Source organism: Eretmochelys imbricata, chromosome 1 (genome assembly GCF_965152235.1).
Source record: "Eretmochelys imbricata isolate rEreImb1 chromosome 1, rEreImb1.hap1, whole genome shotgun sequence".
Lineage (NCBI taxonomy): Eukaryota > Metazoa > Chordata > Testudines > Cheloniidae > Eretmochelys > Eretmochelys imbricata.
In genome coordinates, this window is record NC_135572.1 from 227,923,111 (window position 1) to 227,950,583 (window position 27,473).

The 27,473-nt window shown below is 46.5% G+C and overlaps 1 protein-coding gene across 1 annotated transcript in view; it reads left to right on the plus strand.

The window, feature by feature from the left end:
- Positions 1–20,146: 20,146 nt before the first annotated feature.
- The window catches only part of GALNT8 (polypeptide N-acetylgalactosaminyltransferase 8), a 34,032-nt gene continuing 26,705 nt past the window's right edge, over positions 20,147–27,473 (plus strand). Inside the window, exons 1-2 of the mRNA XM_077828404.1 lie at positions 20,147–20,424; positions 25,916–26,082. Of these exons, the coding sequence (XP_077684530.1) occupies positions 20,147–20,424; positions 25,916–26,082 (445 nt within the window). The remainder of the gene's footprint in view (positions 20,425–25,915; positions 26,083–27,473) is intronic.

Consider the following 27,473-nt stretch of genomic DNA (forward strand, 5'->3'; position numbering starts at 1 on the left):
TGCCACTGTATGGTCTGTAGTGTAGACATAGCCGTAGTATAATAAGGTTTAGGATTTAGACTGCATCCTTATTCTTTATTTTCTTTGGCATCTATATCTGACCTTTATGCTTACCACTTATAATAACTTAAAATCTTTCTTTCTGCAGTTAATAAACTTCTTTTAATATTTTATCCTTACCTGTGAGTTTGTCTAAAGTGCTTGGGTAATCTGTTCAGGCTACAAAGGCTGATGCATGTCCATATTCCTTTGATGAAGTCGTGAACTAATTGGTAAGTTTGCACTATTCAAGAGAAGGTATTGAGCAGTGGAAGATGGTATATTTGTGGGGTACAAGGCTGGGGGGTTGGGAGATTTGCTGGTGTTTCCCTGTGTATAGTTCATGAGTGAGTTGGAGAGTATTCATGCTACTTAGCTGGGTGTGCCTCGGTTTGCTGGTTTGTGCAAGAATCCACAGTTGGGACCAGTTATGTCCTGCATACAAGGAGACTGACAACATCTTACAACTTTTGAGAGACAATGTGCAGTTCATGAAATTCCAGATGACAAGAAAAGGTGTTATCAGTGTAATTCCACTGAACATCTAAGAAATTGTTGCCCAGAACTGAAAGCAAGCCAGCCACAAATAAGTCATGTGAATGCTGCTGTCCTCAGCACAGAAACCTCTCGGGCACCTGTCACTTATTGTATTGGTTTTGTGAAATTAGCCTCTGCAGAACCAGACATGGAGCTGGGTAAGTTTGTCAGGATTAATGGCAGGGAATTCTTAGGATGGAAGGAAACAAGGGCACATATTTCTCTGGTTAAGTAGATTATGGCCCCAGATGCCAGCATATTATGTGGTCAAATGGCAGAGATTGTAGATGTGGGCAGAACCAGATTCCTTGTGCCACTAGCTAGAATTCATGTGGCGTGGGAAGATTTGGAAAGTGTTTTGACTGTGGAGTTGATGGAAGGTCTTCCAGTTGACACGTTTATAGGAAATGATTTTTTCCATGTAGCTCAGGCTGTTAAGGTGTTTGCTAGCAGCAAGAAGTAGTATTATGCTGGGACCCTAGAGGTAAGAGGCAAAGCCCCAGAGACTGCTGAAGGAAATGGAGCAAGTCTCTTTGATTCCTCTGCAGCAAAGGGAAGCAGAATGCTTCCAGGTGTGAGGGGTGTGGAGAGCAACTCTGCACTGCAGCTAAAGGCAGAGGCTCCCCAGTAAGGGAGGGAGGGGGAGTGGCTGTCACTGAGAAAACTGTTCCAGCTGTTAGCGGCAAGCCCTTTGCAGTTGAACAAGGGACAGAACTAGGGAGCATAGTGAGATGTGTCCCAGAGGGGAGCCCAGAGACGTGTGATGGAATCTAGAAACCACTGAGGAGGTGGATAAGTATTCCTCTAACTCTGCATCACAAGGAAGCAGTGTGCTCCCAAGCCTGGGAGGGGCTGAGACTAGCTCCTTTCCAACAGAAGGCAACATGCCCTCAGGATCAGGGGCAGGAGAGGTGTTGTCATTAACCAAGAAAACTTTCCCAGTTGATAGCTGGCAGAGTTTTGCAGCTGAACAAGGGATAGATCCCTCTCTAGAGAGCATAGAAAGATGTGTCCTAGAAGGGACCCCAAAAAGAGAAAATGGGGAAAGGGTTTCTGTAGGAAATAAGCAACCCTATAAGTGATTGGCTTTGCCTAGCCAGCATCATGGGGAAGGAATAGTGGAGGCATATGATTGTCTCCACACTGAGATACACTTGGGAGAGAATGCCCATGACAGAGGGGCTGGCTGATCATCTGTCCACCCAGACAAGCAACCCATAACTCAGGTTCAGAGAGGGAACTTTGAAACTGACTTTCCTGAGACAGCAGTCACACTGCTGATGTCTCGGGGACAGAAAAGGGGATGATGGGTGGTACCCCAATCCAAGTCCTAGTTTTCCAGGGCACCAGTCTTGAAATACTTGTGGAAACTGACTCTCTCTCTTTAAGGCAGGATGCAAATTCAACTGAGAAAGAAGGTGTTTGTGAGCATGCAATTGACCTTGCTGGCAGAAGGGAGGGGGGCTTCCTCTGGTCTGGTAAGAGACAGAGAGCAACTGAAGAAATGTTGATGGAAACAGGAACGTCTTATCAAAGAGTAGACACTCCTAACCCAGAGAAAACAACTCATAACCTGCTAGGAAAAGGGGGCAGGGACTGTCCCAGTGCTGGGAGTGTGGAACATAGGGTAGCCCCAAGACAGGAGATGGATTTTTTGCATATGTACAGTCCTGGGGTTGGGAGACAGCCCCACAAAGAACCAGGTAATATGCTGGATCCCCCTGAACCCTTACCTCACCGAACCCTGAGGTACAAAAATCCCAGAAATACGATTAGAATAAAAACCCAGGAAGAAAGGAACACTGGAGGGAAAGAAAAGCCAGTGACTGATTACATGCAAAAGTTCTGGAGGGAGTTAAATGACACAATGGGTCATGAACAAACCAATCTCAAAACCAGACTGTCTGAACAGAAGGAGTAGCATGATAAAGATATTTGTAAACGCCCATCTGTGATAAAAAGTTTGGTACTAATATTCAACTTCTAATAAGGATTTTGATACTAATGTTAAACATTGTGATAAGATACAGTATGCACAGTTTTTGGGACAAGCCTTTGGACATGGTAGGAATGGTAATTGGGAACACCTGTAATGTTAAGAAACCTTATGATAATGCGGCTTCCCAGCTATTACCTGCAAACAGACTTAAAGCTTGTCACAGTAGAGAAACCGTAAGGCTTTGATGGTTGGATGCCAAGATACCTACATGCTGGAAAACATTAATATCTACACTGAGTTAACACCAATTGGGAAAGCAGAAGTGTTAACAGTAATGCAAAGGTACAAGGAGATGCTTTCTATCAACGCAGAGAAAAACACACTTGGTAACTTATGAGATCTTAGACTAGTCCACAGAGAGTTAAAAGATGCACAAAACTTTGCAGGAGCATATGTGGGTAACACTACAAGGTTTAACAACACTTGGAATTATGACAGGTTTCAGAGTAACAGCCGTGTTAGTCTGTATTCGCAAAAAGAAAAGGAGTACAATGAAACAATGTAACAATCAAACAATACCTCCTCCCACCCCACTCTCCTGCTGGTAATAGCTTATCTAAAGTGATCATCAAGTTGGGCCATTTCCAGCACAAATCCAGGTTTTCTCACCCCCGCACCCACCTCCAAAAACCACACACACAAACTCACTCTCCTGCTGGTAATAGCTTATCTAAAGTGACCACTCTCCTCACAATGTGTATGAAAATCAAGGTGGGCCATTTCCAGCACAAATACAGGTTTTCTCACCCCCCCCCCCTTTTTTTTTTTTCAAAAAAACACACACACAAAAACTCACTCTCCTGCTGGTAATAGCTCATCCAAAGTGACCACTCTCCCTACAATGTGCATGATAATCAAGGTGGGCCATTTCCAGCACAAATACAGGTTTAACTAGAGCGTCGGGGAGGGGGAGGTAGAAAAAAACAAGGGGAAATAGGCTACCTTGCATAATGACTTAGCCACTCCCAGTCTCTATTTAAGCCTAAATTAATAGTATCCAATTTGCAAATGAATTCCAATTCAGCAGTTTCTTGCTGGAGTCTGGATTTGAAGTTTTTTTGTTGTAAGATAGCGACCTTCATGTCTGTGATTGTGTGACCAGAGAGATTGAAGTGTTCTCCGACTGGTTTATGAATGTTATAATTCTTGACATCTGATTTGTGTCCATTTATTCTTTTACGTAGAGATTGTCCAGTTTGACCAATGTACATGGCAGAGGGGCATTGCTGGCACATGATGGCATATATCACATTGGTGGATGTGCAGGTGAATGAGCCTCTGATAGCGTGGCTGATGTTATTAGGCCCTTTGATGGTGTCCCCTGAATAGATATGTGGACGCAGTTGGCAACGGGCTTTGTTGCAAGGATAGGTTCCTGGGTTAGTGGTTCTGTTGTGTGGTATGTGGTTGCTGGTGAGTATTTGCTTCAGGTTGGGGGGCTGTCTGTAGGCAAGGACTGGCCTGTCTCCCAAGATTTGTGAGAGTGTTGGGTCATCCTTCAGGATAGGTTGTAGATCCTTAATAATGCGTTGGAGGGGTTTTAGTTGGGGGCTGAAGGTGACGGCTAGTGGCGTTCTGTTATTTTCTTTGTTAGGCCTGTCCTGTAGTAGGTGACTTCTGGGAACTCTTCTGGCTGTATCAATCTGTTTCTTCACTTCCGCAGGAGGGTATTGTAGTTGTAAGAACGCTTGACAGAGATCTTCTAGGTGTTTGTCTTTGTCTGAGGGGTTGGAGCAAATGCGGTTGTATCGTAGAGCTTGGCTGTAGACGATGGATTGTGTGGTGTGGTCAAGGTGAAAGCTGGAGGCATGTAGGTAGGAATAGCGGTCAGTAGGTTTCCGGTATAGGGTGGTGTTTATGTGACCATTGTTTATTAGCACTGTAGTGTCCAGGAAGTGGATCTCTTGTGTGGACTGGACCAGGCTGAGGTTGATGGTGGGATGGAAATTGTTGAAATCACGGTGGAATTCCTCAAGGGCTTCTTTTCCATGGGTCCAGATGATGAAGATGTCATCAATATAGTGCAAGTACAGTAGGGGCGTTAGGGGACGAGAGCTGAGGAAGCGTTGTTCTAAGTCAGCCATAAAAATGTTGGCATACTGTGAGGCCATGCGGGTACCCATAGCAGTGCCGCTGATCTGAAGGTATACATTGTCCCCAAATGTAAAATAGTTATGGGTAAGGACAAAGTCACAAAGTTCAGCCACCAGGTTAGCCGTGCCATTATCGGGGATAGTGTTCTTGACGGCTTGTAGTCCATCTTTGTGTGGAATGTTGGTGTAGAGGGCTTCTACATCCATAGTGGCCAAGATGGTGTTATCAGGAAGATCACCGATGGATTGTAGTTTCCTCAGGAAGTCAGTGGTGTCTCGAAGGTAGCTGGGAGTGCTGGTAGTGTAGGGCCTGAGGCGGGAGTCTACATAGCCAGACAATCCTGCTGTCAGGGTGCCAATGCCTGAGACGATGGGGCGCCCAGGATTTCCAGGTTTATGGATCTTGGGTAGTAGATAGAATATCCCAGGTCGGGGTTCCAGGGGTGTGTCTGTGCGGATTTGATCTTGTGCTTTTTCAGGAAGTTTCTTGAGCAAATGCTGTAGTTGCTTTTGTTAACTCTCAGTGGGATCATAGGATAATGGCTTGTAGAAAGTGGTGCTGGAGAGCTGCCGAGCAGCCTCTTGTTCATATTCCGACCTATTCATGATGACAACAGCACCTCCTTTGTCAGCCTTTTTGATTATGATGTCAGAGTTGTTTCTGAGGCTGTGGATGGCATTGTGTTCTGCACAACTGAGGTTATGGGGCAAGTGATGCTGCTTTTCCACAATTTCAGCCCGTGCACATCGGCGGAAGCAGTCTATGTAGAAGTCCAGTCTGCTGTTTCGACCTTCAGGAGGAGTCCACCTAGAATCCTTCTTTTTGTAATGTTGGTAGGGAGGCCTCTGTGGATTAGTATGTTGTTCAGAGGTATTTTGGAAATATTCCTTGAGTCAGAGACATCGGAGACAGGCCAGTCCTTGCCTACAGACAGCCCCCCAACCTGAAGCAAATACTCACCAACAACCACATACCACACAACAGAACCACTAACCCAGGAACCTATCCTTGCAACAAAGCCCGTTGCCAACTGTGCCCACATATCTATTCAGGGGACACCATCAAAGGGCCTAATAACATCAGCCACACTATCAGAGGCTCGTTCACCTGCACATCCACCAATGTGATATATGCCATCATGTGCCAGCAATGCCCCTCTGCCATGTACATTGGTCAAACTGGACAATCTCTACGTAAAAGAATAAATGGACACAAATCAGATGTCAAGAATTATAACATTCATAAACCAGTCGGAGAACACTTCAATCTCTCTGGTCACGCAATCACAGACATGAAGGTCGCTATCTTACAACAAAAAAACTTCAAATCCAGACTCCAGCGAGAAACTGCTGAATTGGAATTCATTTGCAAATTGGATACTATTAATTTAGGCTTAAATAGAGACTGGGAGTGGCTAAGTCATTATGCAAGGTAGCCTATTGCCCCTTGTTTTTTTCTACCCCCCCTCCCCCGACGTTCTGGTTAAACTTGGATTTATGCTGGAAATGGCCCACCTTGATTATCATGCACATTGTAAGGAGAGTGGTCAGTTTGGATGAGCTATTGCCAGCAGGAGAGTGAGTTTGTGTTTGGGGGGGGGGGGGTGAGAAAACCTGTATTTGTGCTGGAAATGGCCCACCTTGATTATCATGCACATTTTAAAGAGAGTGGTCACTTTGGATGGGCTATTACCAGCAGGAGAGTGAGTTTGTGTGTGTGTGTGGGGGGGGGGGGGGGCGGAGGGTGAGAAAACCTGGATTTGTGCTGGAAATGGCCCAACTTGATGATCACTTTAGATAAGCTATTACCAGCAGGAGAGTGGGGTGGGCGGAGGTATTGTTTCATGGTCTCTGTGTATATAATGTCTTCTGCAGTTTCCACAGTATGCATCCGATGAAGTGAGCTGTAGCTCACGAAAGCTCATGCTCAAATAAATTGGTTAGTCTCTAAGGTGCCACTTGGAATTATGTTGTTAAAACTCAAAAGGACCCTAACACACATTGCCTTCGAGTTAGTCAGTGACTAACCTTTTGCTGTAAACTAAGAGGGGAGGGGTGACACACTGTACTCTAAAGTAGCACCCTGTAACTCCAATATTCTTCTTTCATATATCGTTGTGATACTTCATACAAAGCATCCCATGTAAGATATCATATGAAAGGGCATGATCTGCTGAAACCCATTGTTCTGTCAAAATATGCATATTGTTAGTGTATATGACGTTATGAGATTCTGCTAGGTGGTTGTTATTGAAATATATTGTGAGCTTATGAGTTGCCCACTGCTAGTTCTCCAGTAACAAAAAAGGAGGTGATCCACACCCAGGCGGGCATTAAATGACCATTAATCAGCAAGGGATTTGTAAACAAGGATTTACAAATCTGTAAGAGAGCTGCACAAGTATCACACAATGGGCATTGCTCGATTCTGTGACTCAGCAAGGCCCACCATGACTTGTCTGGGCTAGTATTTTCCAAGCAAATGGATTGAAGATATAAAATACAGGACAGTGGCATCATCTGATGACCTTTCTCCTCTCCCACCGATGCTGAAGGCAACAAGAACTCTGGGAAGAAAAAGACTTGAACAGAGGAGACTAGTCCCAGTCTGAAAAGGAAAGCCTGTGTATTAAGGACTGTAACCTACCTGCAACATCCAGTGGGGTGAGAAAAACTGCTTGATCCAAATACTGCTTTGTCTAATAAAGTTTAGGATTTAGACTGCATGCGTATTCTTTATTTTCTTTAATAACTATCTCTGACCTTTATGCCTACCAGTTAAAAATCTATCTTTCTGTAGTTAACAAACTTATTTAAATGTTTTATCCTTACCAGTGAGTTTGTCTAAAATGCTTAGGAAATCTTCTCAGGTTACAAAGGCTGGTGCATGTCCCCTTTCCTTTGACAAAGTGGTGACCTAATTAATGAGCTTGCACTGTTCAAGAGATGATGTTGAGCAGTGCAAGGCAGTATATTGCCAGGGTGCAAGGCTTGGGGGGGTTGGGAGATTTGCTGGTGTTTTCCTGTGTGTAGTTCATGAATGGTTTGGAGAGTATTCATGCAATTTAGCTGGATGTGCCTCTGCAGTTGGCAGCTGAGTGATAACAGCTCCTGGATGGGTTTGCTGCTTGTCACTGGCAAAGCATTGTGAGAGACAGCCCAGACTGGAAAGTTAATGGGGCACAGCGGTCTCACAGTTCCAGGTTGTACCCCAAGGGTCTCTGGGTGTCGATCATCCTAACAGTGGAGATGTGTTTGCAGGTTTTGCATCTGTTGCTCTGGCAGAGTCTGGTGCTTCTTTAAATTGGTGTTTCCTGGTTGTGGGGAGCTTGTTCCTCATGATGAAGAATGTGCAGGATGATTAAAAATGGCCTGGTCAGTTGAGGTCTGCCTCAGGCAAATTAGTAAAAAGGGAGTTTGGCTGGCGGAGTCTGGGTGGGAGGGTTAGAGGACATGAGGGGAGTGGTTCTGGATGGAGTTCAGTAGGTTTGCCAACATTGCATTTAAAAAATATGGGACTGTTTTCTTAGCACCCCTACAGGGGAGGAGTATTCTGTATCCATGGGGGCCAGAGGTGGGGTGTCCAGTACCAGAGAGTGGGGAATACTAACCATGTGGCAGCTGAGGAAACCTTCTGCTCCCTGCAGCAGTCAGGAAGTCTCGGATGCCAGGACCCAGCTCCAGAAGTGAACAGGGCAGCATCGAAGGGTGAGGGTTGGGAGGGGAGTGGGAAGATGCACCCTTCAGTATAGGCCCCCAGTTGGACAGACCCCCATGCTGACTCCAGCCTTTGAGAGCAGCCCCGTCTGCTTTCCCTGTGCAGGCTCTGTCTGGCAGGGTAAGAGGATGGGGCTTTGTGTCCAAGAGCTGCGCTGAAGGGCCAGGGTCAGAAAGGGGCTTTGTCTGGCAGGGGGATCAGTACTCCCAGGGTGTAGCCTCCCCACTTGCAGAGTATCTGCCAATGTCCCCAGCAGAGGAGCATAACTGCTGGTTTGTGGCTGCTGCAGCTGCAGCAGTGGGGGGAGAGGGGGGGAAAGGGGAGAGCAAGGTGGTCAAGAAGCCTGGTCCTAGCAGCCGAGATCATCTGCACAGAGCCCTGTCCACTCCTCCTGCCGGACAGAGCCCTCTCCTAACTCCAGCCTTTCAATGTGCCCCATCAGGTCTTCGTGCCCTCCGATAACCTTATTGCACCACACCCTATAGTTTGGGAACCTCTGTGCTATAGGTACATTGATTCAGTAAATCATGGAACCCATTCTGCATTACTACATTGTGTAATTTTGTATGAGATGTATATTACAAACTTTGTAACACTGGAAGGTAAGTGTGACAGGGCGTGTATACCCCTCACTAAACAAGCAAGGGTTAACCCCACACTATGGTTAACCCCCAAGCAAGGGTTAACCCCACACTGTACTGGGCATACTCCAATGGCTGTTCCAGTATAAAAGGGAGCAGACTAGCTCAGTCTAGGCAGACTGCTGCGGAGGTGGAGCTCCAGCCCAGGAGACGCTACAGCCCCTGACTGCGGGAGCTGGAGATCCCGAGAACCAGACCGGAGACCTGTTGCCTATAGCCAACTGTCTGGAGTCGGAGTCCCAGGGAGCTACCTGTGCAAGGAGCCAGGAGACCCTATCAACATATGGACCATGGCTGCCAGAGACAGGGTAGGAACTGGCCCAGGGAGGGGGAGTGAGTTGTCACTGGAGCAAAGTCAGTGTGTTGCAGTAGGATCCCTGCTGACTGAGTGGCGGACACACTCATCACTGCCAGGGCCATAGACTGGGACCCAGTGGAGCCTGGGTCCCCCTCCCCTAGCCATAACAACCACTCTCCCACCTTGGGTGGCGGCTCCGGACTCTGGCCAGTAGGATTCACAGCTCTGAACCCAAGGGCAGCCATATTGACTCTGGACTTTGAGCCTCACTATCTTGAATCCAAGGACAGTCTGGTAGACTGCAACCGCAGTCCCAGGACATCCACGATCCACCCCAAAGGGGGACTGGGCATTTATTCACAGTGACAGTAAGGTATAATACTAAATCTGGCTTTGCATAATGATAATTTTTTAGTATGCTGAAATACGGGATAAAAGGCATCCCATACTGATTTAGTATGTGACAGGCAATTTTCTATTTAAATAAGGGACATCCCTTGTGATACGGGACTGTTGGCAACCCTAAGTGCAGGTGTCTCCAGTGGGGAGTGTGTATTTGTGTGTGTGTAAGAAAAAGGGTGAGGGATGGGTAGAAAGGTTGAGGGAGTCTTGGCAGGAGTGAGGAGATTTACCTAGGCATCAGGCAGCTTCCAATTCATCCATGTTCCAAAACTTCAGGTTGCCAGTTCCCTTTCAGCCAGGCAGCTCTGCCAGTACCACTGGTGTCCCTGACTTCTCTAGAGAGTCTTCTCCACAGGTCAGCTTTTTCTGGCCCCACACTTCCAAATCCTTCCTCTTGGTTAGGGGATTCCACAGCCCCACATCATAGGGCTGTGCTGTAAGTCAAATAGGCTTCCTCAGCCCACCAGTATCCATGTTCTTGCCCCACTCCCTGGAGCCCCACCCTTCCCCCCGGTCCTTGGGTTCTCACACTTGGTCCCCCTGTTCTGGGGCCTGACAGCCCTCCTTCTTGGGGTTGGGCTGTGATTCAAGCAGGCTTCTCCAGAAGAATTGAGAGACTTAATTCTAGTGAATCTTTGAAATGTTCTCAGGATGGGGAAACAGTTTATCTCCTAGCTCTAGTTAAATTTCCCTTTCTGAGTACAAATGGAAAAAAAAATCTCTTCATTTGGCAGCTACCCAAGCTACCAGTTTCAGCCTCAGGTCTAATAAGACCATTACATTATGAACCTCTCTCTCAAATAGAAATCAAGGACAGCGCTATAATCCTAGCCAGTTCTCCAGTCAGGGAGGAAATGACCCACAACTCTTGGCTGAATGTAAGCGGCTCCAAATGCAGCTACCTACAATGTCTGGGGATATCCCACTGTACAGAGACTGGAGTGAACCAGGACAAACTCGCCGGCATAGCCCCATCCCTGATTATCTTGAGACATGCACTCCCTTTTGTTAAACTCTCTAGTTCCTTAAGCTATTTTCTCTTCTGCAGTTCTTTGGAGCCATCCATCTTCAGGGGATACACAATGACCTAACTCTACAGGATACTGTCTTCACTTGTTCTGTTTCATTTGCAGACATATAAAAATCTCATCAGATGATCCTGATCAGTGGCAAAGGAATCACTTGCAGTCTTATTGTGTGTGTGTTTTTTCTGACAGTCATCCAGCAATATTAGACCGCCGGTAACATTGGCCGCATGAGAACAATAAAATCCTTTAACTCACTAGGCAAGTCTGTAACAGCTGCGTACCTTCCTATTAAAGGGTAACCTGTATCGCACGAAGTGTAATAAAAGGCTGAAAAAGCCCATCCCTTCCAGGTACTGTAAATTGCTGTCTGCTCTGTTACACATTCAAGTTCAAAGAGATCGCTCCATCTGAGCAGTCTTGATGTCTGCTCCAAAGAGGTCTATTTGGAACTAATTTGGGGCTGCAACAACTTGCACGGATCTGCAACTGAATAAGAATCACTACCAGGACAGATATATATTTAGAGAGAGAGAAAATGGTGTCATGGAGAAGGTTACCAGGTCTCTTTCCAACCGTGCTGTTTCTTGTATCCACTGCAAATATCTTCCTTGTGTTTTATGTGAAGAATGTAATACAAGAACTGAAAAAGGAAAGCCACGGATATTTAGAGGTTCACCCCCCATCTTTCAGCCATGAAAATGCAGTAATTGAGCGGCTGGAGCACTTGGAGATGTATATTCACAACATCTGTAAGTAAAACACATTGCTATTCAGCAGCATATTTAGAACCTCTAACTTCACTAGAATTAGGTCTCTCAATTCTTTTGCCTGTGGGTACTTTTATAGCATTTTAGAAGTAATTTATGTTTGTGTGTGTTGCTTGGGATTTGTCTGAACACATTTTCTCTGCAATATTCTGATTTAGAAAATATTTGAGGATTTCTCTGTCGTATCTACAGGGAAATGCCACTTGCCCTTACCTGCTTTGCTTTCTAGGCTGGTATCACCCTAAACTCTCATGGAGTTAGACAAGTCTTAATCGTTTAGGGGCCCATAGCTATAGATGTTGGAAACAGCAAAATTTGTAGCGTTAGCTGGAAGAGATTAAGATCAAATGTGAAACACTTGGCAGAGCTGATCACACCAGCCGATTAATCACAAGGGAAAAGAATGTTTTAGATTTTGTTGTTGCTCTAAGAAATCTATTGTGAGAAATGTATCTGTTTTGAAGGGAAGAGAGGCCTTGGGAATCCCCTTGCTCATTTCACCTGGCCTCTGCTGTCCTGGGAAGCAAAGGATTTGAACACGGGAAGCAAAGACCATGCCATGTTTTTGTTCTTCTCATTCCCTGAGCTAGAAGGCACTGGCAGAATTGCTATTGGGAAAGGGGGTTGCTGAGATTGGTGATAGCTGCTGATTGACCTGTGTTCAAAAGCAGCACTGAGAGCTGAAGGGGAAGGTTGTTCAACCTTCAGAATACAGAATGAGGCAAGAAACTTCTAAGGGTCTATCTACACTAGAGCTGGAGGTGTAATTTCCAGCTCAGGTAGACATACCTGCACTAGCTCCGATTGACCTAGCACGCTAAACAAAGCAGTAGAGCTGCAGGAGGGTCTAGTCACCCTGAGTATGATCCCATCTGAAACCCTAGGCACGTACTTGGGCGGCTAACCTCCCGCTGCTCAGGTCGCTACACCTATTTTTAGTGCTCAATCTGTTTTAGCATGAGTATGTTTGCCTGAGCTGGGAATTACACCTCCTTGCTGCAGGACAGACATATCTTGAATGGGATGGGATATTTATGTAAGACAAGATCAGGGCTTTATGACTGAAGATGTAGGAAATCCCTGTGTCAGGAATTCATTCTGAGTGGGATTTTGTTTGGAATGGTGTCTCAGGGTAGCTGGCCCCTATGGATAGAATAAGTCCAGCTCCCTTGGACCAGAGCTGGTGAGTCCAATGCAGCCAATTAAAGAGAGAGATGGGCAGAGACAGATTGTGCCCTGGGGAGGGAAAGGCACACCGGATGGAGCTAGCTCCTGTGGTGGGTCCCTGGATAAAGGGTCCATAGACTCAGGGAAGCAGCTCTGGGGCTGTTGCTCCAAGAAGGGAGCAGACCCCACTGAAACTGGGAAACTGCTAGGAGCAGCAGTGCCAGAGACCCTCCAGAGAGGTTGGCCCTGAAGCCAGAAGCTAAGGAATGAGCTAAGACTGGTTTTCTGTTTGTTTGCTAACCTCCGCTAAGAAAATAAACCTCCTTGCAAAAGACTGGACATGGCAGCATGTGCTTCAGCACTGGGTAGATGCCTAGCCTAGTGACACACAGTACTAGAAGTGGGGTTGGCAGTCAGCCCTCGAATAAAGGGAAAGATGGAGGTGGTAATCTGCCTGATATTGGCAGGACAGAAACAGCAGACCCAGACCTTGCTGATACAATTGATGGAAAACCAACAGAAACAGCAGGAGGCCATTTGCTGCACAACAGAGGTGACAAGAAGTTAACTACAAAGAACAGGAGTGAATACAGAAAAGGTTAGGCTGAGCCACACCTGGTAACACAGCTGGTGTTGGGACTAGGGGCTCGTTGGTCCCAGGCCTGGAGAATCTTGGACTGGAAAATGATGCTGAGGTCTTCTTCTGAACATTTGAGTGGGTGGCAAAGGTGGCAGACTGGGAGGTGTTGACAGGGGTGGCCACATAGCACCTTCCTAGTGGGTGAGGAGCAGGCAGCTTACCTGGTAGTAAGAGATGAGACGGTGAACTCCTATCCAGTGGTGCAGGCTGCCATCCTGGATTGATTAGGGCTGAGTCCTGAGGCATATACACACAGGTTGTGGGTAGAACTGTTCCCACAAGGGGCCCGATGGTAGTAGTGGCCCAGAAACTATGGGACCTTGCAACATAGCGGCTCTCTCCTGAGACCAGTTCAGTGGAGAAAGTCATGTTGGAGCAATTCCTGAAAGTTCTACCCAGGGGAGCACAGAGCTGGCCTTAGTGGGGGAAGCGGTGGAATGAGGTGAAGTCTTCTTTGAGGAGAAAGGAGACAAGTGGCCAGGGCACTATGATAAACTGAGGTGAATTCACTAGGGGATGGCCCAGGGAAGCTCACAAGGAGGAAAGACCTTGAGTGACCAAAACTAAGGGACATGCAGGACCTACAAGGTACCCAGGTAGCCCCACTGTTTATTGCAAATACTGGTGAGAGGGAACCAGAGGGGCCCTATGGTTTGCTTCAGGTGTGACCAGTCCGGGCATAGTAAAATGTTAGTAGAGTGGGACCATGCAGTGGGAGACCACTCCAAAACTCTCTTAGGGTTGGACATGGCTTACTCATTTAGGAGCCCACAGGAGCCCCTCTGCAGGTAGTAGAAGTTAGGGTGGGGGAACAGTAGTTGAGGGACTTGTTGACTCAGATTGTGGGTGCATGCTGGTTCAGGAAGATTAGGTGAGGGTAAGTAGCCTGGACAAGTACACATCTCTTATACTCATGGTAAGACCTGCATCTATCCCACTGCAGAAGTTGAGCTGGAGGTTCAGGATGGAAGAGCTTGATTGCACGCTGTGGTGGTCAAGGGTCTGCCTTGGTCCACAGCTCTGTGGTGAGACCTGGCAGATTTCTCAGCTCTCGTACAACAGGGGCTAGAACAAGAGCCCAGGACTGGAAGGGTTCATGATCGACTAGTTAAAGAAGTACGGGCTGGATGAATGCACTATAAGGTGGGTAGAAAATTGGCTAGATTGTCGGGCTCAACGGGTAGTGATCAATGGCTCCATGTCTAGTTGGCAGCCGGTGTCAAGTGGAGTGCCCAAGGGGTTGGTCCTGGGGCCGGTTTTGTTCAATATCTTCATAAATGATCTGGAGGATGGTGTGGATTGCACTCTCAGCAAATTTGCGGATGATACTAAACTGGGAGGAGTGGTAGATACGCTGGAGGGTAGGGATAGGATACAGAGGGACCTAGACAAATTGGAGGATTGGGCCAAAAGAAATCTGATGAGGTTCAATAAGGATAAGTGCAGGGTCCTGCACTTAGGACGGAAGAACCCAATGCACAGCTACAGACTAGGGACTGAATGGCTAGGCAGCAGCTCTGCGGAAAAGGACCTAGGGGTGACAGTGGACGAGAAGCTGGATATGAGTCAGCAGTGTGCCCTTGTTGCCAAGAAGGCCAATGGCATTTTGGGATGTATAAGTAGAGGCATAGCGAGCAGATCGGGGGACGTGATCGTCCCCCTCTATTCGACATTGGTGAGGCCTCATCTGGAGTACTGTGTCCAGTTCTGGGCCCCACACTACAAGAAGGATGTGGATAAATTGGAAAGAGTCCAGCGAAGGGCAACAAAAATGATTAGGGGTCTGGAACACATGACTTATGAGGAGAGGCTGAGGGAACTGGGATTGTTTAGTCTACAGAAGAGAAGAATGAGGGGGGATTTGATAGCTGCTTTCAACTACCTGAGAGGTGGTTCCAGAGAGGATGGTTCTAGACTATTCTCAGTGGTAGAAGAGGACAGGACAAGGAGTAATGGTCTCAAGTTGCAGTGGGGGAGGTTTAGGTTGGATATTAGGAAAAACTTTTTCACTAGGAGGGTGGTGAAACACTGGAATGCGTTGCCTAGGGAGGTGGTGGAATCTCCTTCCTTAGAAGTTTTTAAGGTCAGGCTTGACAAAGCCCTGGCTGGGATGATTTAATTGGGGATTGGTCCTGCTTTTGAGCAGGGGGTTGGACTAGATGACCTCCTGAGGTCCCTTCCAACCCTGATATTCTATGATTCTATGACTAGGAAAAGAAATAAGAGGGCTAGAGACTGGAGCAAAGATGGCAAAGGGAGACCAAGGGGGAGGTCGCAACCTTCCCTAATGACTGAGGCATCAGCTTAGAAAGTACCAACAAGAGTTGGACAATGTAAGCACCTCATTGGGGAAAATCATCAGCCAACTGGCAAGGTTAGAACAAGTGCTGGCCCGGGTTCAGGTGGAGGTTAAGAAGGAGAAGCAGCAATGCTTGGTTCTGTAGGAGGAACTGACCCAGGCCCAGATGAGGAACACTCGGCAGGGTACTTGAGAGACCCGGATCAAGTCCCAGGCTCAGCAGGCTGCCGTAGAGACTCAAACATGGTCCCTGGCTTGGTGGGACACTGGGGAGGCCCAAATGAAATCTCAAATCCCACAGGATACTGTGGGAACTCAAACAAAATCCCAGATTCAACAGGGTACCATGGGGACCCAGGCTGAACTACCTGTAAAACAAGCCAGCGTGGGGATTCAGACAGGACTATTCCAACAAGTAGAGTCCTAAATAGGGAGCCAGGGGGAGAAACAGGGCTCCAGTGCAGGGAAAGAGATAGCACAGATCTGTTTTATAGCTCCCCTGCAAAGGCCTGGTCAGTTTATAGAACAACTGGAGTCAGTGGACAGCAAATTATGGAACCTCAAGTTCAAGAAAGAAAAACTAGCTACAGATCTCCAGGTGATTGAGGAGAACAGGAAACATTTACTCCTCATGGTTCACGAACTTGAGACTGAAGCAGAGACTCTGCATGCAGAGACGGTAAAGCCTAGTCACGCAGGGACTCCAAAGTCCAGGCGATGGAGATAAGACTATGTAGGAACTGTGCCCAGTGAGCCTGGTTATATGACCCTGGCCCCACTGCATAATATTCAGAGTGACTGGCACTGAGAGTCTGTGCCTGGGGGCAGGACCTCTAGGGCTCAGAGAACACTCCGTGACTCGATGGGACTTGTGGGAAGCGATAGTTGAAATGTTGGTATTATGTTAAACCACTGAGGGGAATGTTTGGGTTGGAGTAAGAAAAACTTTCAGGGCCTGAAATGTTGTAAAATGAATGATGCTGCAGAATGTTGGGGCAGAACAGTGTTTTTGCACTGAGAGGGGGAAGAGTAGCCCTGGGCCGGGGCTACTCTTCCCCCTCTCAGTGCAAAAACACTGTTCTTTCCCAACATTTTGGCCCCCAGGAGGCCACCTCACAAGAAGGAAAATGTATGCATTTTTTTATTCCTGGAAAACTGGGGGTGCGGGTATATCACAGGGTAGTTGGTCCCTGTCGATAAACTAAACCCAGCGCTCCTGAACCAGAGCAGGTGAATCCAATCCAGCCAATTAAAGAGGGCTGGCTGCTATAAAGAGCTGTTGGGAGAGGGACAAAGACAGGCTGTGCCCTGGGGAAAGAAATCCACTCTGGAGTGGAGCTAGCTTTTGTGGTGGCTCCCTGCAAGGGGCCGGGGCTAAGGGAAGCAGCCCTGGGGTTGTGTTGCTCCAAGAAGGGAGCAGAGCTGACTGAAACTGGGAAGCTGCCAAGGAGCAGGAATGCAAGAGACCCCTGGAACTGAAGCTAGAGGCTAAGAAATGAGCAAAGACTGTTTGTTTGCTAACCTCCGTTAAGGAAATAAACCTCCTAGTGAAAGATTGGGTGTGTCAGCAAGGCTTTGGAGCTGGGGAGAAACCTGTCCTGGTGACAAATGGGTATAGTTCTGCAGCCTTACTCAAGCGAGTTGTCCCACTGAAATCACCCGAATAAGTGCTGCAGTATCAGGCCTTCAGGCCGTGCTGTCATTAGGATATTTTTCCCCATCATCGCTAGGACTTTTCTGTTCCATCAGACTGGTAGCAATGGTGGGAGGGATCGTGCAGCCAAGGCACTGCCGGCTGCCATGGTTTTAGAATCAACGTGTTATCTAGGGCAGCGTTTCTCAAATGCGGCCAGCAGGGATTGGTGTCCTGTGGAACGCGCAGCCTCCTCGGTGGGTCTGGGCAGTGCCTCTGCAGTCACTTGGGGCCAGTGTGTGCAGTGCCGGAGGCAACTTTTGTTAGTGGCTGTGGCGTTTTGGTCACCGGGGTGTTCCCCTGGGCAGCTCCCCCACTCCTGCCCGGCAATGGCATGGAGAATCTGGGACTCTGCAGGCGGCCAGTGAGATCCCAACCCACCTTCTCCAGGGTGGGTTTCACCCAAGGTTCATGGGCTGCAGGGACAGAGAGATGGGTTGGCGTTTCCTCCACCTGGGGCCACGCTCACCCTTTACAACAGCTTGATGGCTCTGGGCTGTTGCAGGGCTTGGTAGCTCCCCAGCAGGGTGAGGCACTCTCATTCTGTGACATGCTCTGAACACAAGAATAGGAGCAAAATCCATGTGTACGGAATGTGTATGGAATGGGGAATCCATGTGTGCAGAATGGGGAGCTCTACTTCTTTCATCAAATATAAAGGGAAGGGTAACCACCTTTCTGTATACAGAACTATAAAATCCCTCCTGGCCAGAGGCAAAACACTTTCACCTGTAAAGGGTTAAGAAGCTAAGATAACCTTGCTGGCACCTGACCAAAATGACCAATGAGGAGACAAGATACTTTCAAAGCTGGAGCGGCGGGGAACAAAGGGTCTGGCTGTCTGTGGGATGCTTTTGCTTGGAACAGATCAGGAATGCTCTTCATAACTCCTCAGAACTTCTGTTAAGTTAGTAAGTAATCTAGCTAGAAATGCGTTAGATTTCCTTTTGTTAAATGGCTGGTAAAATAGGTTATGCTGAATGGAATGTATATTCCTGTTTTTGTGTCTTTTTGTAACTTAAGATTTTGCCTAGAGGGATTCTCTATGTTTTGAATCTGATTACCCTGTAAGGTATTTACCATCCTGATTTTACAGAGGTGATTCTTTTTCTTTTTCTTTAATTAAAATTCTTCTTTTAAGATCCTGATTGCTTTTTCATTGTTCTTAAGATCCAACGGTTTGGGTCTGTGTTCACATATGGAAATTGATGAGGATTTTTATCAAGCCTTCCCCAGGAAAGGGGGTGTAGGCCTTGGGGGGGATATTTTGGGGGAAAGATGTCCCCAAGTGGGCTCTTTCCCTGCTCTTTGTTTAACACGCTTGGTGATGGCAGCATAGGGTTCAAGGACAAGGCAAAGTTTGTACCTTGAGGAAGTTTTTAACCTAAACTGGTAAGAATAAGCTTAGGGGGTCTTTCATGCAGGTCCCCACATCTGTACCCTAGAGTTCAGAGTGGGGAAGGAAACTTGACAACTTCCTGCTACCTAAATAAATTACAATGATTTGGACAATATTTATCTGTTTTTCCCTAAAGTTAATTACGTATTTTAGGAAAAATTGTCAGAGCGGCTACTAGCCAGAGTTAGTAGCTGTACTCTGAGGCCATCAAAAAATTTGTTTTGAGAACCCCGGTCTAGACTTACTCTGCTGTTAGATAGGCTTGTGAGTACCAGGGAAAGGGGATATAGAGCAGGGATATACAGCACAGTGATCAGCCAGAGATGAAAGAAGCCCTTTCAAATGTCTCTTAGGAAGCCCCAGAAGTTGCTCAGAATATGTGGGTTCACTTCTCCAGCTCTAGTAATAAGTACCCCAGCCCAGTGATCACACCACCCTTAATGACAGAATATGACTCCAATTCACCTGGGCACCTACTGCCTTGCATTTCTCTGCCAATTGCTTTTAATAGCTATGAAAAGTAACAGGTGTCTTTGGTTCAGTATTTGAAAAAGACACTGCTTTTGTTATTCTAAATCAAAAGGCAAAATATCTCTTTCAAGGGCTCTGCGGCATACAAGTCTTTAAGGGACATTTTCCTTTTGAAATACAGGAATTTACAATTCAATAAAATAAAAATCAGGAGAAATAAAGTTAAAATGTTAATATTAAAAAGTTAATATGTAACAACAACCCTGCACACACTGATGGCACTCTTGTTTAGCGAAGTCCAAAAATAAATATAAATACCTGAGATAAATACCTATAGACAGTTCCTGTGAATCGCCTGCCTTTTTGATTCAGCCTAATTTGCCAGTTCCCCCAGAAATTTATCTAGGCAAGGGAGATATTATTAAGCAGCCATGTAATGGGGATAGGGTGGAGAGGTCGTTTGTGCTTTATGCTTAGAACTACTCTCATAGCCCATATTACACAAGCAACGTGGTTCAGATAAGGCCAGATGTTGATTTTAGTTACTTCAGTATATCAGAACAAACTCTACTGAACATCTTGAGTCCTGTTTCTAATATCACTTGTACACTGATTTTCTTTCTGCATGTCTCCATTGATTTCAGTGGAGTTTCTCTTTATTTACACCAGGGAAACTGAAAGCGGAACGTGACCAATAATATTGACATTGTTAGGACTAACTCTTGGAATCCTGCCTTTACAGATTCGTTTTTATAAAGAAGCTAGAAACTGATTCTCGTCTCATGGCAATTTCATGGTAATTGTAACTGCATTGATTTATTCCTGATTTAAACCAGTGTGAGGAGAATCTGGCCCATTATCTTTATTACACATTATTCTCTCTTGTCATTAGACCCTAAACACACCTTATTTTTAAGCAGCAAATTCCATGAAAAAGCCCTCTCATAATGAAAGAATGAAACAAAAAGATGATGACATAAAGCTGCCAGAGGAGTCAAAGGGTGAAATGCACCAGGCTGAGAAAGCAAAGGAGGAAGACAAGATGAAAAAGGAAAAGAAGGTTGTGCACCGAAAGCTGTTTCCAGATTCAAGGCTGTTCAAGCGCTGGGGTGCAGATTTAACAGAAGAGCAACAAACCACAGCCCAGGATCTATTCACTAAATATGGGTATAATGTTTATCTCAGTGACCGTCTGCCCCTGGATCGGCCTATTCCAGACACCAGATATCCCAGGTGCAGTATGAACCCTGTATATGTTCATAGGCAGATGTATGAATGTAAAGAGGTGATATCCAAGGCCCCAAGCTGATTTGGAATGGAAGGTTATAAGGGATCCATGAGCAGATCTGGATTTGTGCTGCATTTAGTTTGATGTGTTGTTTTTTTTCCATTCACTTCCTCCTGCATTTTACAAAGAGCAGTGGGTAATTCTTCGCACACACACAATGCAAGTCAGGAGGTGAAAGCTTATAGGAGACGTATGCAAAAGATATAATAGGGAAGTTTTAAATAAAATAGATTCTTGTTAATGATACATGCTAGCACAGGAGAAAACTAAAAGCAACATTCAAAAGGCCTTCTACTCTCTGCTGTGTTTAAGCTCCACTTGAGCTCCAAGAGTGAAATTGTCCCCTATGCACAGGGCCTGCCAAGGGAGACGCAAGCTAGAAAGGACAAGGAAGCTGTATTGTGTTTATACACATTAGACTATGTTGTCAAAAGCAGAGGGCACTGTGGGGCTGTTAGGAGATGTGAATTCCATGCCAGTGATTCACTGTGGGACATTATGCAAGTCACTCAGCCATTCTGTTCTTCACTTTTTCCATCTGTTAAAAAAAAAGGGGGGAGGGGATATTGATACATACATATCTTTATAATGTGCTTGGATAGAAAGGTCTATGTAACTACCTAGGTATTATTAATGGTAGGGGACAGTAAGCCCAGTATCCGATGGAAGCGTTATGATAAATGGCAGGGTGAGCTGGGAGCTGAGATTTATGAAGACGGAGAGATTGATCATGTGGCAATACATGTTAGGAGCCAGGACAAAAGTCCTGGCTAAAAAACAGTTACCCAGGGCTTATATTATCACTGGCAGTGTGCTACAAGCCTCTTGAGTGCTTTCTCCCTTTCCCTAGTGCACTGTTCAAACTCATAGGCTTGATGCTCCAGTCATAAATATCACTCTTCTACAACTGTAACTAAAGATGGTCAACAAATGTTGATATATTTTTTTTTAAATGAAAACCAGGGACAGATTATTTGCGAAATGTTTCATGGAAAAGTTCCCATTTTTTGATCAGCTCTAAGCGTAAGTTTATTGACTTCAGCAGCATTACTCCTGATTTACACAAGTGTAAGTGGGATCAGCATAAGATCTATCCATCTGTGGAGGTGTCCCCCCTCACCGTAATGTCTGAGCACTTCTGACTCTCCTCTGATTTGCTCCCCAGAGGTCCCTGGAGCTGCAAAAGGGCTGTTTTAAAGATGGCTCAGAAACAACTTACTTGAACTTCGGGGGAGTTCAGATTCAGAGCTGAATGAAAATGTTGACACCCAGTTCCTACTTCAATAATGGGCTAAAACAAAACAATACTGAATAGCAGCAAAAAGAAACAAAACCATTAATCTCTCTGAAAACTGGTCATGTGGACTTGAGGAAAAATGATAAATTCATTCTTATCTGGTTAGGAAATCCTCCAGCTACCCGCCCAACCCTTCTCATTCATTATAAATTTATTACTTCACCGCTTTGGCCACCTGGGAAAGATTTGTATCCTGAGAAGTAGATTGAGCCTGCAGTAGTGGGTACAAAAGTAATGGAACAAAGAATGTGTAAACACTATAAGGAACAAGGCGTTCTGTTGTACTGTAGGTGAGCATCTTACATGGTGCCAGTTTCAAGGATATAGAGGAATCAGATAATGCTCTGTTTTATGAGGAAGAAGATTGTCAGTTGCCAGGTTTGCTTACAAATAAACTTACTGTGTTGTCTGGTGGATTTAAAAGAAGGAGGCACTGTCTGGTCTCTTAGAAGTAAGGCTTTAGTAGAACAAAAACAGGGTTACAGAAACCAAAGGAGAGCAGTGTGCTCCTAGTTGTGTATCTAGTGAAGCTGACTCTGGACTGCTTCCAACGGGTCTTCCTAGCCCAATCCCCTTCTCTCTGACATGTGCTCTGCTCTTAAAGTCACAGTATGTATGCCTAACACCTACAGTGGAAATCCCGGTCCTGGAGGAGCATGGTATAAATGGATAGGGCCAGATTCTTGTTTCAGTTACACCAGTGCAAATCTGGAGTAACTATTTTGAGCCCAGTAGAGTTAATCTGAATTTACACTGGCGTATCTGAGAACAGACTATGGGCCATATATAGTAGATGCAGGATAATTTAAGATGCGACAAGGGTACTAGACTTCAAGAATTACCTAGGTATATAACTTGGAGGCAGAACTAAGAAATGTAATGAACATGATGAAATTACACAAAGTATAAAGGGGAGGTTTTCCTAGACACAAATATGAGTCAGTTGCATGACTCCCCCCCTGGGGCCTTTGAAAATCTTCCTCCAAATCAGTAGGTGCTGAAAGAGGTTATAACATCCTCAAAGATGCTCAAATCTAGACACAACAGACTACAGCGCCTCTGGTTATAACTTATTAGGCAAAAGATCTAGGTGTCACTGGGCACATCTTAAGCTATGTATGTACTACACACTGCGGCAGCGGCATGTAGGTTATGTGCAACTACACTAGGACTGGCAACTTTCTAATTGCACGAAACCGAACACCTTGCCCCACCCCTTCCCCGAGACCCCACACCTCTATCGCTGGCTCTCCTCCACCCTCACTCACTCATTTTCACCAGGCTGGGGCAGGGGCTTGGTGTGTGGGAGGGGGTGAGGGCTCCAGGTGGGGATGTGGGCTCCAGGGTGGGGCCAGAAATGAGGGGTTCAGGGTGTGGGAGGGGGCTCTGGTCTGAAGCAGTGGGTTGGGGTGCAGAGGGCATGTGGCGTGTGGGCTCCACCAGGGAGTTTTGGTGCAGGAGGCAGTTCAGGGCTGGGGCATGGGGCTGGGATGCAGGAGGAGTTGCAGGTTCCAGCTGGGGGTGTGGACTCTAGAGGGGGTATGAGGGGTTTGGGGTGAAGGAGGGGGATCTTGGCTGGGACATGGGGTTGGGGTGTGGGAGTGGGTGCAGGTTGCAGGCTCCGGGAGGGAGTTTGGGTGCAGGATGGGGCTCCCACCTGGGGCAGGGGTCTGGAGTGTCAGAGGGGGTGAGGGCTCCGGCTGGGGATGCAGGTTCTGGAGTGGGACCAGGGATGAGGAGTTTAGGGTGCAGAAGGGAGCTCAGGCCTGGGACAGGGGGTTGGGGCACAGGGGAGGGTGTGGGCTGTGGGCTCTGGGTGGCTCTTACCGCAGGGGGCTCCCCGGAAGTGGCGACATGTCCCTCCAGATCGTAGGTGGAGGTGCGGCCAGGTGGCTCTGTGCACTCACTGCCTCCTCCTGCAGGTGTCACCCCCGCAGTTCCCATTGGCTCATTCCAGGCCAATGGGAGCCACGGAGCCGGTGCTCAGGGTGGGGGTGGCATGCAGAACCCTCTCGGCCGTCCCTCCACCTAGAAGCTGAAGGACATGTCACTGCTTCCAGGAAGCTGCACGGAGCCGGGTAGCGAGCCTGCCAGTCCCACCAACCAGACTTTTAATAGCCCGGTCAGCAGTGCTGACGGGAGCTACCAGCCCTTTTCGACTGGGCGTTCCAGTAGAAAACTGGACACCTGGCAACTCTAAGCTACACACTGCAGTGAAAAGCAGGCCGTGTCCAGGCTACGGTGCATCGCTACATGTCTCAGTGAAAGGCAGGGGAGGCAGCGGGGAAAGACGGAGCCTGCCGGAGCCTTTCCCTGCTGCTGTAATCTTTCCATGAGGTGGGGAAAGGCTCTGGCAGGCAGAAGGTGGTGGGACCTTTTCCCACTGGCTCTCCGTTGCCACAGTGTTCCCTGGGAATCACTGCAGCAGTGGGGAAAGGCTCTGGCAGTTCCCTGCTGCTGGAGCCCTTCCCCACTGCAGAGAATCTTCCCCACTGCCCTTAACTGCTGCCTCCCCAGAGTCTTTCGCTGTGGGAGGAAGGGCTCCAGCAGCAGGGAACTGCCAGAGCCTTTCCTCACTGCCCCCCCACCCCCGCCCAGCCAAAGCCTGTCCCTGCTGCTGGAGTCTTTTACTGCAGAGGGGAAGGGGTCCAGCAGTGGGGAGGCAGCAGGACATGGCACTGCTACGAATAGCAGTGTAGATGGGGAGGCACTGCTTCGGCGAGGAGAGCCATGCTAGGAGATGTACTCGGGTACATACCCACACCCTTCAGGTGTGTGTCTACTCTACTCGCGTAAGCCCTGCCTCACCAGCTAGGCTGCTATTTATCCCTGTGCTAGGGGAGCTCTATGCATATGTACACTACCTGCTGCCAAAAGAAGCATGCAGGATAGACCTTTTAATGTGCAGCAACAACCGAGAAAATGTATAAGCCACCAGCTTTCTAAAAAGGGGCCAGGGAATAATGAGTTACTTATTTTCATGCCATTATATAAACCATGGGTCAGTCCTCACTTTGAATACTGTATCAAGGTTAAAAAAATGCAACAAACACAGAAAGCACCAGAAAAAGGCAACAAAAATGGCCAAAGGCCTAAAGAGGTATCCTGCATTTGCAAGTTTCCATATACAGAGAGGAAAAACTAGGGCTGGGATTTTCAAAGATGTCTATGGGAGTTAGGTGCCCAAATCCCAGAGAATGTCAATGGGATTTATGTGCCTGATTTCTGTGGGCTCCTTTGAAAAACCCCAGCCTAAGGCTAACATTTTCAATCTTGGCCGCCTAAGTGCATAGGTAGGCAGTGAGTGACCTGATTTCATCAGGGCTGAGCACCCGCAGGCCCTGCTGGCTTGGCACCTTCTGATTAAATCAGACCTCTTTTACCTAAGTGGTTAAATATGGATGTAGGTGCCTAATTGTAGGGACCCAGCTTTGAAAATGTTTTGCCTTAGACAATTGTTGGTGGAAAGGAGACAAATAAGAAGAGGTGATGGAGCTACATAAACTTCCATGCTAAAATTAATATTCAGGAAACCTTAAAGAAGAAGAGGTGATGGAGCTACGTAAACTTCCATGCTAAAATTAATATTCAGGAAACCTTAAAGCTGAAAATAGTGGTGAGAAGGCAATGTGGGAGGATCAAGGTGACTCCGCCCTTTATATCCTTTTTTGGAGGCATGAGGAAGTGCAGGGCCCATGCTCCATCCCAACTTGTCACTCAAGTCCACCCGGCACACGCATACTTAAGAGGGATTTGTGCAATCACTTAAGAAGAAATGTAGAATTAAAGTAAAATGGAATTACTCTGAATCTACTCCAACAGAGGGAAGATCAGCCCTTTAGATTTCACTGAAATTCACGTGGCTGTGTTTAAACACTCACGTTTTCCTCTGGCAAAGAATACTTGCCTTTCTGTGGAGGGGCAAGATCTTTGCAAAGACTGGGGCCTGGTTCTCAGTTATGTGAAAGCCCCTTTACACAGAATCAGGCCTTCAAGGCTCTTTTTCATGGGTAGCCAGTGTTCAGAACAAATTATTTCCCGCTTTGTGCTAGTTGTGTATAACCCTGAGGATGAAGATGGCTGCTTCTCTACTGGGTCTTTTCAGGAATCCTGCTAATATTCTTCTCACTCTCTTACAGCTGTAAAGAGAAAAAATATTCCCACGACCTCCCGACACTTAGTGTCGTTCTCATATTTATGAATGAGGCAATGTCGATCATCTTGCGTGCAATTACCAGTATAATTAACCGAACTCCTTCTCATTTGCTGAAAGAAATTGTCCTGGTAGATGATTACAGCTCAAATGGTAAGTGACACAGTTAAGGCAGAGACATCTTCATTTGCTTTTGGGTGCCCCTTGCAGGTGACAAACCATGTTTTAACAGTGCAAAGTACTGAGTCTGACTCTGCATCCTTTTTTGGTAGCTGTTTTATGATTTTAACATCATTTTCCACCAACCCACTGGATTGTCGTTACATGTCTAAACCCAAACTGCACTGGAAATTACTTAAACTCATGCTCATTGAACTGCAGCCCATTGTCAGGCATTACTATACTAGATATAGATATAGTCTAGCAAAAATAGATTTGACAATCACCTGTTCAGCTGTAGTATCTTCCAGTAAGGCTATCTCTGAGAAGTGAGAGAAATAATCTAGGACAAGTACATAGTTTTTTCCCATCAACATAAACAAATCTATGCCTACTGTGCTCCAGGGGACTAGTTTTTATGGCTCTTTTGCTTGACATGGCCTGTATTTTTGGCATATGCAACAGGCCTTGACAGATTCCTCAATATTGCTCTTCACTTGAGGCCAGTAATAAATTGTCTCTCACCCTTCTCTTAGCTTTTTTCAATCATTAAAAGACCATCATGTAGCCTTTTAAACTTATTTTTCTGTAACAGTTTAGTAATCCCATCTAGGACTGAAAACTTCCCCTGAATCAGTGAAAGGGGCTGGGAACATGCTGTCCCAGCCGCTCTGTTCCAATAACCTTAATTATTTTCTGTAGGGTCTCATCCCGAGCAGTAGCTCTGGCAATCACAATCCACATTTCATGTGAGATTGGACAGGGTTGTTTTTTTCCCAAACAGATTGACCTATACAATATCTAGTTCTGGACTTGCTCCACTGCATTTTTTTGTCAAATGCTCTAGAGTGTGTGTCTGCAGAGACCAAATCGCTCCCAGTTTTGTACTGAATTTACAAATCAGACATTTGTAACTGAAAAAAGCAATCTCTGTATTCTCAGGGAGTTGTTTGCCAGACCCCTTTTGGTAATGGCAATAAGTGGTATATGGTCAGTTTCAGCTAACACCTGTGTCCCATAAATAAAGGCATGGAACGTTTCACACTCATGAATGAAGGTCAAAGCCTCTTTCTCTATTGGGTGTAACTGATTCTCAGTTTTTGTAAGGGCTCATGACACATAAGCCACTGCTCTCCAATTTTGACCATACTGCTGTAGGAGGACTGCACTCTTGCTCTCCTTGGAAGTGTCTGTGGACAACTTAGTTTTGTGCTTAGTGTTCTGTTACCTCAGGATTGGGGCCTCTCTAATTAATGCCTTCAGTTTCTCAAACTCTTTATTAATATTTGCATCCCGTGTCCACTGGACATCTGTGCACAACAGTGTTCTCAGTTTGCTGGCTTGATCAGATACATTAAGGACAAATTTCCCTGTGTTGTTTGCTG